This window comes from Gekko japonicus, unplaced genomic scaffold, assembly GCF_001447785.1.
Source record: "Gekko japonicus isolate JY-2015 unplaced genomic scaffold, Gekko_japonicus_V1.1 scaffold1449, whole genome shotgun sequence".
NCBI lineage: Eukaryota > Metazoa > Chordata > Lepidosauria > Squamata > Gekkonidae > Gekko > Gekko japonicus.
In genome coordinates, this window is record NW_015173714.1 from 275,066 (window position 1) to 288,604 (window position 13,539).

Sequence of the window (13,539 nt, forward strand, 5' to 3'; positions counted from 1 at the left end):
AACCTTAACCTTTCAAAGTAAAAAAAACATTTGCTGCTCTCAGAAAGACAAGCGGGAGTCAGCAAGAGCGACAGCTCAATCTTACGTGTTCTCAAATTAGACCCGATGACACACTAGAAGTACCAAATATATAGGCTGCTGGGGTTTTTTTCCAGCACTCTGCTGCTTTTTGGGATAATTTTGGAGCTTTTGCGGTCGTTGTGTTTTAGAACTGAGGTAGGCAAGCTAAAGCTAACTGCCTTTCGGGGAAGCAAGTCCTCCAGACTGCACAGGAGGGGCTGTGGCTCAGTGGTAGAGCAGAAGGTCCCAGGTTCAATCCCTGGCATCTCAGAGCCAGTTTGGTGTAGTGGTTAAGTGCACGGACTCTAATCTGGGAGAACTGGGTTTGATTCCCCACTCCTCCACTTGCACCTGCTTGGATGACCTTGGGCAAGCCGTAGTTCTGAGATGAGTTCTGAGTCCTTGAAAAAGAGCAGTTTCTGTCAGAGCTCTCTCAGCCCCGCCTACCTCACAGGGTGTCTGTTGTGGGGAGGGGAAGGGAAAAGGAGTTTGTAAGCCGCTCTGAGACACCTTTGGGTAGTGAAGGGCGAGGTATAAATCCAATCTCTTCTTCTTTTTCTTAAAAGTTGAGAGGTGCTGTGTAAGACCTCAGTCTGAGACCCTGGAGAGTCTGAGTAGATAATACTGACCTAGAGAGACTAGTGATTTGAACTGCAGTAGAGGGATATGGCTCAATGGTAAAGCCTCTGCTTTGCATGCAGAAGGTCCCAGGTACAATCCCCATCATCTCCAGTTTGGTGTAGTGGTTAAGTGTGCGGACTCTAATCTGGGAGAACCGGGTTTGATTCCCCACTCCTGCACTTGCACCTGGTGATGTGACCTTGGGTCAGTGCTCTGGCACAGCTGTTCCTGAAAGAGCAGTTTGTGTCAGAGTTCTCTCAGCCCCACCCACCTCACAGGGTGTCTGTTGTGGGGAGGAGAAGGAGTTTGTAAGCCACTCTGAGACTCCAAGTGAAGGGCGGGGTATAAATCCAATCTCTTCTTCTTCTTCTTCTTCTTCTTCTTCTTCTTCCTCTTCCTCTTCTTTCTCTTCTTCCTTTTCTTCCTCTTCCTCTTCCTCTTCCTCCTCCTCCTCCTCCTCCTCCTCCCAGGCAGGAGGTGAGGCGAAAGGCCTTTGCCTGAGACACTGGAGAGCTGCTGCCAGTCTGAGTAGGCAATACTGACCTTGGTGGACCGACAGTCTGATTATGGCAGCTTCATGAGTAAGCATAGCCATTAAAAGCGGACGTTGGGGAGAAGGACACCTCTGGATCTCCACGCAGACTCAGATGGGGCTGTCTGGCTGAAACACTGGCTCACTTTTGCTTTAGAGCTATTTTGGACTTTGTTGGGGTTTTTAGCTGTGTGATTGTGCTGGTAGGTTTTGTTTAATGATCAGTTTGTGTGTGTTTGTGTCCGTGCATTCCGCCATTTGTGTTTCTGCATCAAGACTAGGCAAGCGGGGCTATGATCTTAACATAATAAATCATTCTCCTCCCTGGTCCTTCTCCCGCCATTTTGCAGCCAGTTAAAGAAAGCTCATCATCGTCCGGCCCTCAGGGCATTACTTCTGAACAGAGTGGCGGCGGGCACATCCTAGGAGCAGGGAGGGGCCGGTCTGTCAGCGTGCTGGCAATGGCCGTGGCTTGGATGGTGACCTCTCCTCCTGGGACTACTAGAGTTCTTGTTTGCTCTTCCCATGTGGAATTGGCTGCACCACTGCAGATTGCAGAGAGGGGACCGTAGTTTTGGAGCCCTCCCTTAATTAAAAAGCTCCCCGCAAGGAGAAAAGCAGCAAAATCAACCAAGATGACTGTGCTGATTTTCTAGTTGCAGGGAGCTTTCTTATGCAAAGGAACTGACATCATCCACCACCTGCCACATAAGTGAAGCCAAGGGGGGGCAGAGCGGGAGGCCAGAATTGACCTGGGAAAGGGCCCCACCATACCCCACTCACCTGAGGGAGGGCTGAAGACCCCAGGAAAGGGGGTACTGCCTTGCTTGCCCCAGACATGCCCGGGATAGTTGGGCAAAGCTGGGTGCTGATCAATGCTCCCTCTAAGCTGTGGAGTCTTGTGAGCAAAAATTCTGCTTTGTGAGCTGCTGGCATGAAAGTTGTGAGTGAGCGATTGGCTACTGCATAAATTAGTTTGCTCTGGAGCCCTCCTTCCTGAGCTAAGACAAAAATGTGTGAGCCAGAGGCTAAAAAACTGTGAGCCGGCTCACACAAACTCAGCTTAGAGGGAACGCTGGTGCTGATGTGCTTCCCCGGTGGACTGGAGTGCGGCTGCTGGAGCCAGAAGAAAGCAGCAGTATTGTCTCCTTGCAGCCAAAATGACCTGGCCCCATCGTGCCCTGGCAAAGCCGGGCGCTGCCGCAATCTGCCATCTGCCCCAGGGTGGTTGGCAGGATACAGCAGAGCAAGGCTGAGGCAGATCCCGGGGGATGGGGCTAGAAGTAGGCAATCTCCTGGAATCACAACTGATTGCCAGATCACAGAGATCCGCTCCCTTGGAGAAAGTGGCTGCTTGGAGGGCGGACTGTGTGGCATTATACCCCACTGAGGACCCGCCCCTCCCCAAACCCCACCCTCCCAAGGCTCCATCCCCCAACTCTGTAGGGATTTGGATTTAGATGAAGGGATAGAGGGAATGCTTATTAAACTGGGAGGGGTAGCAAATACAGTAGAAGACAGAGTCAGGATACAGGATGATCTTGAGAGGCTGGGAAAACGGGGCTAAAATAAATTTAATGAATTTCAATGGGAATAAATGTAAAGTTCTGCATTTAGGTAGGAAAAAAAATCAAATGCATAATTATAGGTTGGGGGAGACTTGTCTTGGCAGTAGTATGTGCGAAAAGGATCTAGGGGTCTTAGCAGACCATTCACTGAACATGAGTCAGCAGTGTGATGCGGTTGCTAAAAAGACAAATGTGATTTTGGGCTGTATCAACAAAAGTATAGTGTCCAGATCACACAAAGTGATGGTATCACTTTGCTCTGGTTAGACCTCAGTTTTGTCTGTTCAGTTTCGGGCACCACAATTTAAAAAAATATATAGACAAGCTGGAACGTGTCCAGAGGAGAGCAACGAAGAGGATGAGGGGTCTGGAGACCAAGTGGTATGAGGAAAGGTTGAAGGAGCTGGGTATGTTTAGCCTGGAGAGGAGACAACTGAGAGGTGATATGATAACCATCTTCAAGTACTTGAAGGGCTGCCATCTAGAGGAAGGTGTGGAGTTGTTTTCTGTTGCCCCAGAAGGTCCGACCAGAACCAACGGGTTGAAATTAAATCAGGAGAGTTTTTGGCTAAACATTAGGAAGAACTTCCTGACAGTTAGAGCGGTTCCTCAGTGGGACAGGCTTCCTCGGGAGGTGGTGGGCTCTCCTTCTTTGGAGATTTTCAAGCAGAGGCTAGATGGCCATCTGACAGCAATGCGGATTCTGTGAACTTAGGCAGATGATGAGAGGAAAGGCAGGCAGAGTTTCCTCAGTGCTTAGTTCTCGTGGCCCTTTTTTACACGCCCAGGGAAATGTTGATTGCCACTTTGGGGTCAGGAAGCAATCCTGGAGGTTTTTTTGTCATCTTCTGGGGGTGGAACAGGGGTCACTACGTGTGTGGAAGGGGAGGTGTTTGTGAATTTCCTGTCTTGTCCAAGGGGCTGGACTAGATGACCCCGGAGGTCCCTTCCAACTCTATGATTCTATGATTTCCCAACCCAGGGCTGGCAACTCTAGTTGTGGGGGGGGCTCCTTAGGGTTCCCACATGGGAAATACCTGGAGATGGGTGGGGTGGAGCCAGGGGAGGACGGGGTTTGGGTGGGAATGGGAGCTCAGCAGGGTACAATGCCATAGAGCAGAGGCGTCGAATTCATTTGTTACGAGGGCCAGATCGGACTTAAATGTCACTCTGTCAGCCAGGCCATGTGAGCCATAAAATGTAATGCCAGCTACCAGAGATACAAACCGTAGAAAGGACAGCAGCAGGTATGCTCCAAGTGGGTGTGTCCTCACTGCAAGGCCCCATGGGCTGTGTGTGTGTGTGTGTGTGCAAAGGAAAACCCATGTGGGCGGACTGGAGAGCCAGCAGTGCACAATCAGGCAGAGACTCCCATGCTGTTCGACTGCTGCGGGTGAGGTTGTTCCGCCATGCTGAAGCCACAATCGGAGTGGGGAAATGACCCCTGGGAGAGAGTTTGGCGACCCCTTTGAAGCTGGCAAGGTTTGTGGGTTTATTGGCAAGGCCGGCTTGTGTATCCAGGTTACCTTCAATAGGTCTGATAAGTCCTTGTCAGTCACCTTTGCGTCTTTCCACTCATGACCCAGAAATTATGCTGGAAGGCGGGAGCATACTTAGGGAGCCCTTTGGACCACTTCTCTTGTACATTTGAATACTATTTGTCCAGGGGAGGGCCAGTAAGCTGTTCAGGCTACTTGGGGTCTGCATTTTGACCCCTAGAAATCTTATCCTACATCCCCTCCGGCCTCTGCATTTCGCCAGACATTGCTCACACATTTTAAGCATATCATATTCGTCACACAAGGCCTGGAAACTTCAGTTTTTAAAAACCGAGAACTGGAATTTTCGGGAAATTAAGTTCTGAGGTTTTCCGACAGAACAGGCGGTTTGAGCACAGACGCCCTAGGTATTAAGATGTGCCATATTAAAATTTTTGCAGATTCGTGTCACCTAATTTGCATAGCATGCAAATTGCCGGCTAATTATGCACGCCATGCCAATTAATTGTTCTATTGTCTGCCCGTTGCTGCGCAACCCCTGCTGTTAACCACCACTCAAAAATTGTCGGGAGGATCACAGAAAACATCTTTTCCCCTGACCTCCTCTGCTGGTGCCAGGAGTCGCGGAGGCCGGCTTCCCAAACAAGGGCAACGCTTGCCTGCGAGGGAGGAAGGCGGAATGGGGCCCTGGCCCCTCAGCGCTTGTCTCTGCAGCTGTGCAATTAACCTGCAAGGAGAAGTCGTGTCCCCCCCCCCAGGCAGAGATTGTTTGTGTGTGTCCCCCCCCCTCAAGTCTTGAACCCGGACAGTTAAATACGAGTCCCCCCCTCCCCCCCATTCACACACATTTCAGCTGACAGGGTAAGAGAAAAGGGAGAATGGAAATAGACAGCTGAAATAATTGCTGCTCTGTGCACGCCTCCCATCTTTTAATTTCCGTCGGGTTTCACTCGTTTCCATAACCTGGATTTCTCATGGGCAAGGAGTTGCCAGCCTCCTGCTGGGGTCTGGAGATCTCTCAGAATTGCAGCTGATCCGTTCTCCTGGAGAAAAGGACTGCTTTGCGGGCCGGATCCTACGGCACACGGTACTACACTGAGCTCCCTCCCCCTTCCCAAACCCTGTCCTCCGGAGGCTTCACACCCAAATCCCCCAGGAGTTTCTCAGCCCAGAGCTGGGAGCCCTACGGCCTGTACAGGTGACCTGTCTCTGTGTCGCCTAACCATTCAGGGAGGGAACACCGGCCCTCTGGGATCCTGGGCAGAAGTCCAGGATGGGCTCCCAGAAGCAGGCCCGTCGCTACGGTGGGGCTATTCGGGGCTCTGCCCCATTTCTTAAAGGCACAGCCCCACAAGATTTCCCCTTAAAAACCTTTTTAAAACTTTTTTTTAAAAGCCTTTTTAAAAAGGTGCATGTTCCCTTGCCACAGAAAGAAGAGTGGAGAGCAGATGTGAGAATCCCTACCGGTAGCTGCTTTTACTTTCCCACGCCTGACCTTATTATTTTTTTTAAGACTTTTTAAAAGACGCTGGGCTTGGGCTTGGCTGTAGCGCTGGGGCAGCTCACCGGGCAGTGTCCTACGCTTCTCCTTCTGCTGCCAGTTGCAGAACCAGACCCACAGTGTTCCCTCTAAGCTGAGTTGGTGTGAGCTAGCTCACAGTTTTTTAGCCTCCGGCTCACAGATTTTTGCCTTAGCTCAGGAAGGATGGCCTCAAAGCAAACTAATTTATGCAGCAACCTAATGGCTCTCTCACAACTTTAATGCCCATAGCTCACAAAGTAGGATTTTTGCTCACAAGACTCCACAGCTTAGAGGGAACATTGCACACCTCCTCCTTTTCCAGCTGGAGGCATGGAGAGAGTCTCTCTCTCTCTCTCTCTCTCTCTCACACACACACACACACACACACACACACACACACACACACAGAGTTGATTTCCTCTCTTTGGGAAGGGACGTCCGCTCCCTTTCCTGGCAGCTCTGCACACTCTAAAAAAAAAAAAGAAGCAAAACACCTGAGGTGCTTCTTTAGAGATGTAAACACGCAATATGTAAACACGCAATATGTAAATGAAACCTGGGGCGTCCCCTTTCCTCTCTGCTTCCTGCCAGTTGTGTACAGGCAGAGAAAAAATGGCAGCCCCACCAGAGAAACGTTTGCCCCGCAGGCGGTGGCTGGAGATCTCCCAGGATTACCTCTCCAGACGACAGAGATCAGATCCCCCTTGGGGAAAAGAGGGCTACTTTGGAGGGTGGGCTCTAGGCCCTCCCCCTCCCCAAATCCCACCCTCCCCAGGCTCCGTCCTCCAAATCTCCAGGCAGCCCAGTCGCTAGGGACTTTTTTGTGACAGGGCCTTGGGGGGCCGCCAACTAATTAAATTGGGGGGCAGCTTCCCTCCCAGCAAGGGCAGCCCTTCACCGTGGAGCGTGTGGCTCCCTCCTGAGGAACCCCGTGCCCCTTCCCGTGTCACCGCACCGGGGCAGCCTGACCTCCACCCTCGGCTCCCTCCCGGGGCTGGGAGAGACGAGGTTTGCAGTGGCTGGGCTGGCCACGAAGGTGCAGCGTGTGGGCACGTTGGTGCGCAGGAGCACAGCCAGGCATACCTGGCCAGGGCCAGACAAGGCACCCGCTTGCCGCCTTGCCTGGCTGGGCTTACCTGCTGCTGGTGGGCCAGGAAGCAAGCATCTCTCAGCCCAGCCTCGCCGCCTCTGCTGCTGCTTGTGCCGCTCTCTCCAAGGCTCAGAGAGGGAGGCCCATAAAGACCACTAGGGGGCCGGGCCCCGCGGGCCCCGCGGTAGCTCCGGGCCTGTCTCCAGGTATTTCCCAAGTGGGAGTTGGCAACCCTGCCTCCAACCACTAGGTAATGCCACCCTCCTTGGCTGCTTTCGATTTGTGGTGCACCATTGATTTTCCTGTATTGAAAATCTACAGATGTTTCTGTTTTTCTGCCTTACAGACAGATTCAGCCTCACGGATAGATTGGTAAACACGGACCTTTTTAACAAGAGAGGGAGGGAGGCTCACTTGTTATTACATTAACCCTATTTTCTGAAATAATTTGGAAAATCACAAGCAGGCATGAGATATGTCCACCTTGAATTACTTGCCTTTAGAAATGATTTTTCTTAAAGGTTGCTTTCACACACACTAAATAACGAACTTCCAGTCCACTTTCAATGCACTTTGCAACTGGATTTTACTGTGCGAAGCGGCAAAATCCACGTGCAAACGGTCGCTGAAGTGGATTGAAAGTGCATTATTTAGGATGTGTGGAAGTACGCCTTTCTGATTGGGCACTCCACGCGGATTAGGGATGCTGCCCTCCAGGTAGTAGCTGGAGTTCTTCTGGGGTTACACCTGCTCTCCAGGCGACAGGAATCAGTTCACCTGGAGAAAACAGCTGCTTTAGAAGGTGGACTCTATGGCATTCTACCCCACTGAGGTCCCTCCCCACCCCAAGCCCCGCCCTCCTCAGGCTCCACCCCCAGATCTCCAGGTATTTCCCAACCTGCAGCTGGCAACCCTAATGCCGATTAGTGAGTTGAGAAAGTCACAGCCCACAAGCAATGCAAGAGGACCAGGACTGTAGCAATCAGGAACCAGACAGAAATCTAAAAAAAGAGAACTGGTGCAAACGAGGGCAAGTGAGGAAGAAGTGGCTTCCAGAAATAAGGGAGCAAAACGTTCTCTCCTCCTTCCCATGCCTGTCAATCACAGCTGTGATTTCCCTCATTGGCTTCAACAAGGGGAAGGCGGAAGAGACCACTTTCCATGTCATGTATTAAGTTTATGCAATAAAATGTAATCCGTTCCCTGTAATGCCTGGGAGAAAGGCAGGGAATGCAGGGTGGGGTGCCCCCCCCCCCCCCCGAGATTACAAAATTAACATGACAGTCATGGAAATAGAAAAATCCAAACATTCGGACATATCGGTGACCATTTCTTATCTTTTAGAGAATGGTGGTACAACCTTAGCATTAGAAAAGTGGGTTTTTAACAAAAATAATATGAATTTTTATATAATATGATACATGTTTATTGATAGCTGCCTCCTGCATGTGGTTAATTCACTCTGGAAAATTTAGTTCTGCATCTTTTGGTTTGATGTAGGGGTTTATTTTTGGAGCTGCAGTGGCTCAAGTGGTTAAGACGCTGAACTGCAGGCTGTGGAAGGTCAGTAGTTCAGTAGTTCGAGACCCGGGTTGCCGCATGATGGAGTGAGCTCCCGTCTCTAGTTCCAGCTCCTGCCAACCTAGCAGTTCGAAAGCAAGAAATTGCAGGTAGATCAATAGGGACCACTTCGGTGGGAAGGTAACAGCGTTCCGTGCGCCTTGGTGTTTAGTCATGCCGGCCACATGACCACGGAAACGTCTTCGGATAGCGCTGGCTCTTCGGCTTTGGAACGGAGATGAGCACCGCAACCCTAGAGTCGGATTCGACTGGCTTTCGAGCAAGGGAACCTTTACCTTTACCTAGGGGTTTATTTGTTTACTTATTCGATTTATGCCCCGCCCTCCCTGCCGAAGCAGGCTCAGGGCAGCTGAGAGCAGCGAGTCAAGAGCGGCAAACTCTGATATGGAGAACCGGGTTTGATTCCCCATTCGTCCACATGCAGCTAACCAGGTGACCTTGGGTCAGCCACAAGTTCTCTCAGAGCTGTTCTCTCAAGAGCAGTCCTCAAAAGAGCTCTCTCCAGCCCCACCCACCTCACAAGGTGTCCCTTGTCGGGAGGGGAAGGGAAAGGGGGCTCTAAGCCGCCCTGAGGCTCCTTTGGGTAGTGAAGGGTGGGGTACAAATCCAATCTCTTCTTCTTTTTTGAAAAATAGGGAGGTAGAGTGGCCCAGCAGTTAAAAAGATGAGCTGTGTACCAACTGCTCCGCAGTTCAGATCCTACTGCTGGCGCAGACTTTCTAGGGACAGCCTCAGTCAAGCCCCTCTGGGTCTCACAGAGGGATAAGAACATAAGAGAAGCCAATGTTGGATCAGGCCAGTGGCCCATCCAGTCCAACACTCTGTGTCACACAGTGGCCAAAAATACCAGGTGCCACCAGGAGGTCCAGCAGTGGGACCAGGAGACTAGGAGCCCTCCCACTGTTGCCCCCCCCCCAAGCACCAAGAATACAGAGCATCCCTTGCCCCAGAGTTCCTAACTATACCTTGTGGCTAATAGCCGCTGATGGACCTCTGCTCCATATGCTTATCCAATTCCCTCTTGAAGCCGTCCATGCTTGTAGCCGCCACTACCTCCCGTGGCAGTGAATTCCACGTGTTGATCACTCTTTGGATAAAGAAGGACTTCCTTTTATCTGTTCTAACCCGACTGCTCAGCAATTTCATTTAGTTTTTAGTGTTGCAGGGATGTTCCCATGCAGAAGTCTAATTAAATCTTTCTTTCCTTTATTTGTTCCTGGACCTTTGGGGTGTCTCGCTGCTGGGGTGCACATCCCAGAACCCCCCTCAAGCCGGGTAAGTTTTCATTGCACAGACACAAAGGTGCAGGTGACATTGGTGTGCAGCAGGCATCCCAAACTCTGCAGCGGGGGGGGGGGAGCTGGATTCCACAATGTTGGAACAGCTGATTCGAATGTGTAAGACTTCCCTCATCCTAGGGAGGAACAGAAATCCAGACAGGGTACTTGAGTCCTGCACTTGTTCACCAGAGAACATTTCTCCCAGTGCCTCCGCGCCCTGAGATCACACCAGATGTCGCCCTCAGTGCTTTTAATTCTGTCTTTGCAAAAGGCTAGAAACTTGGTGGGTATAGCCTGATCTCGTCAGTTCTTGGAAACTAAGCAGGGTCGGTACTTGGAAGGGAGACCACCAAGGAAGGCTCTGCAGAGGAAAGGAATGGCCAACCACCTCTGCTTCTGACTGGCCTTGAAAGCCCCTTGCTGGGGTCTCCATAGCTCGGAAGCTAAGCAAGGTCAGTACTTGAGTGGGAGACCACCAAGGAAGGCTCTGCAGAGGGAGGGAATGGCCAACCACCTCTGCTTCTCACTTGCTTTGAAAGCCCCTAGCTGGGGTCTCCATAACTCGGAAGCTAAGCAAGGTCAGTACTTGGATAGGAGACCACCAAGGAAGGCTCTGCAGGGGAAGCTGAACAAAGTTGAAGTTCAGTGGCACCTTTAAGACCAACCAAGTTTTATTCTGGGTAGAAGCTTTCATTGTCCTCAAAGGTGCCGCCGGACTCAGACTTTGTTCTGCTGCTTCTGACCAACACGGCGGCCCACCTGAATTTGCAAAGGAAGGCAACGGCCAACCACCTCTGCTTCTCACGTGCCTAGAAAGCCCCTTGTTGGGATTCTTGTTTAAAGTAAATCAGCAGAGTATTAAAGAGACTGAGTCCATGGTGTGTTTAAGAGAATATAAAAGTTTACTATAAACCTAACATGGGAAAAAGGTACACGGGATATAAAATAACAAAGAGCTAAAATGGCTACTTCCTTACAGCTAAAAGGTAAAACGGGAATGGCATGGCGTCTTCTTCTCAGTCAGAACAAAGAAACACAAAGAGGGAAGAGAAGCCATAAAAGGCTAATACTTGACACCTTAGTTTCCAATCAGAGTAACAAACTAGCTCCAAAGTTCCTGGGCATCCTATTGTCTAAATAGATGTAACCAAACATGTGACTTAACAAACATCATTAACCCAGTAAATACTGAAGTGTTTTAACTTGTAACACCCAACAAAGCCCTTTGTTGGGGTTGCCATCAGTCGGCTGTGGGTTGACGGCCCTTTCTCCGTAGAAGCTGTGTGCGTTTTGAAACTGGGTCCTCCTGAGACCCCACAGAAACGGCAACGTAAAACACACCCCTGATTAGGATGGGTGAGAGTTGCCGGTGAATAAGGAAGGATGAGACTGGCGAAGCGGTCAGTCCAAGGGGGCCAGGTAAGTTTCCTGGCCTAGAAAAGAATGGCTGGGGGTGACCAGCCAGGAGACGAAACAAGTCGGGGCTCTAGGGCTGCTGGCAGGGAGGGAAATGTCCTGCCCTTTTAATAAAGGCTTTTCCCCATGCAGAAATGGGCAGCTGGCGCTTTCCGTGGCATGTAGTTGACATCGCCTGAGAACTGCTTGCAGATCAAAGTGATATTAAAGGGACGGCTGGAGGGACAAGTTGGCAACCCCCCCTCCCTTTAAAGAGGCCCCCTCTCCGGGAGGACCCCCGTGTGGTGGTTTGGCCCGCCTGAGATGCATTTCGAACATGCGGCAGGTTTTATAACATTAAAACGAAATGAGCAACAGAGTGGTCTTAGTCCACCCCACCCCCAAGTTACAGGAGCACTCTGTGTCTGTGGCGCTGCCGATCACTCTCCCCGTTTTTTGTCACTGCCAATTGTTAAATGCCTCTCTTCTCTGCCTGGCTGAGCAATAACTCTGCCGCTGGGCACAGGTCCAGAAGCCAAAGGGGTGCTGTTCTGGCTCAGGATCTACCCAAAGGAAAAAGAAAATTGCAATAGTTTTATGTCCTATCCAAGGTAGATTCAAGCGGTCGACTCTGTTCGTCTGAAGCAACAGAACAAAGTTAGAGTCCAGTCGGGCACCTTTAAGACCAACGGAATTATAATTCTGCGTATAAGCTTTCGTGTGCGCAAGAGCTTATACCAGCATTAAGCGTTGTTGGTCTTAAAGGTGCCTGACTGGACTCAAACTTTGTAGTGTCCCAAGCAAGGCTCCCTCTAAGCTATGGAGTCTTGTGAGCAAAAAATTCTACTTTGTGAGCAACTGGCATTAAGTTGTGAGCGAGCTGCATAAATTAGTTTGCTTTGGAGCTATCCTTCCTGAGCTAAGACAAAAATGTGTGAGCCAGAGGCTAAAAAAACGTGAGCTGGCTCACACTAACTCAGTCCCAAGGGTTAAAGATGAACCTAGTTTAGCTGCCGTGTACAAAGCACTTTGGTGTACACGCACGTCCCTTTTGTGTGGATGTGCACCACAATCACGACTCTGCCATCATTTCCTGTTTGGGAAGTCCTCTGCCTGGGACACACGTAGTTGCCAGCCTCCAGGTGGGGCCTGGAGGCCCCCCAGAATTACTACTGCTCTTCAGATGGCAGAGATCAGTTCCCCCTGGAGAAAATGGCTGCTTTGGAGGGTGGACTCTATGGCATTCTACCCCGCTGGGTTCGTCCCCTTCCCAAACCATGCCCTCCGTGATGGAACAGGTCCTCTTTAGGCTGCACCCCCAAAACCTCCAGGAACTTCCCAACCCGGAGCTGGTAACCCTATGTTCGAAGCTTCAAGGGAAGCCCTTGTCACGTATGTTTTGAAAAGGAATTCCCCAAATCTCCCAAGGCAAAACAGGTGCTGGAGCCTCGTGCCCCAGATTAAACAGGGACTGTTGTAAATTATGGATGCACACAGAATGCAAACCTAAGCAGAGTCACACCCTTTTAGGTGCATTGGAGTTGACGGGTCTCGATCAGCATTAACTGTGTTTAGGATTGCTCTGTAGAGCCGGGTTTCGCTGCCCCTCCCCCCCCCTTTCTTTCCCGCACCGTGCAGGTTAAGGCAGTGGAAGTAAACAGCCCGAGCAGCTGATGGGGATTTTCCATTGCTGTCATGCCTCATTATCTCCCCAAAGGGGGAGGGAAGAATTCCTTTCAAGTCCTGCACAAGCGGCAGTTCTTCAACTGTTGTTTTAATTCCAACCACTGTGCAAACATTCTTTGTGCGTTAGGGACCGTCTCCAAGAAGCTGCCGCTGTTCGACGGAGCTCCGATGTTTTTTAAAAAGAAAATATTACTATGGTTTTTTAGACCTGCAAAGGGGCCGGCAGGATGAGGCACAGGCAAGATGCCTGCTTGCATCCCGAACACCTGCGGTCCAAATCCCACCCCAAGGAAAGCTGAATTCTGTCCACAAATTCTGCGTTTTGGTTGGATCGTCATTTTGCCTGGTTTATTCCGGCTTTGGTAGTCACAACCAGGTCCTGTCCCAGGTATTCTGTTACCAGTGGTCCCCCCAGAATTACAACTGTTGTTTGGCCTCCAGGGATCAGTTCCCTTGGACGAAATAGCAGCTTTGGAGGGGTGGACTCCGTGGCACCACATCCTTGTGAAGCTCCCACCCACCCCCAGCCGTCCAGGAATTTCCCAGTCTGGAGTTGGAAACCATGCCACAACCAGATAGGGATGCCAGCCTCCAGGTGCGACCTGGACATCCCCAGGAATTACAGCTCATCTCCAGACTACAGAGATCAGTTCCCCTGGAGAACTCGGATGCTTTGGAGGATGGGTTCTGTGGCACTGTACCCCA

The 13,539-nt window shown here is 50.8% G+C and overlaps 1 protein-coding gene across 1 annotated transcript in view; it reads left to right on the forward strand.

Annotated features, from left to right (window-relative positions):
• Nucleotides 1-13,539, forward strand: part of TLE2 (transducin like enhancer of split 2) — a 60,820-nt gene that overhangs the window by 22,445 nt on the left and 24,836 nt on the right. The window contains exon 8 of the mRNA XM_015423322.1: nt 9,732-9,748. Within this exon, the coding sequence (XP_015278808.1) occupies nt 9,732-9,748 (17 nt within the window). The remainder of the gene's footprint in view (nt 1-9,731; nt 9,749-13,539) is intronic.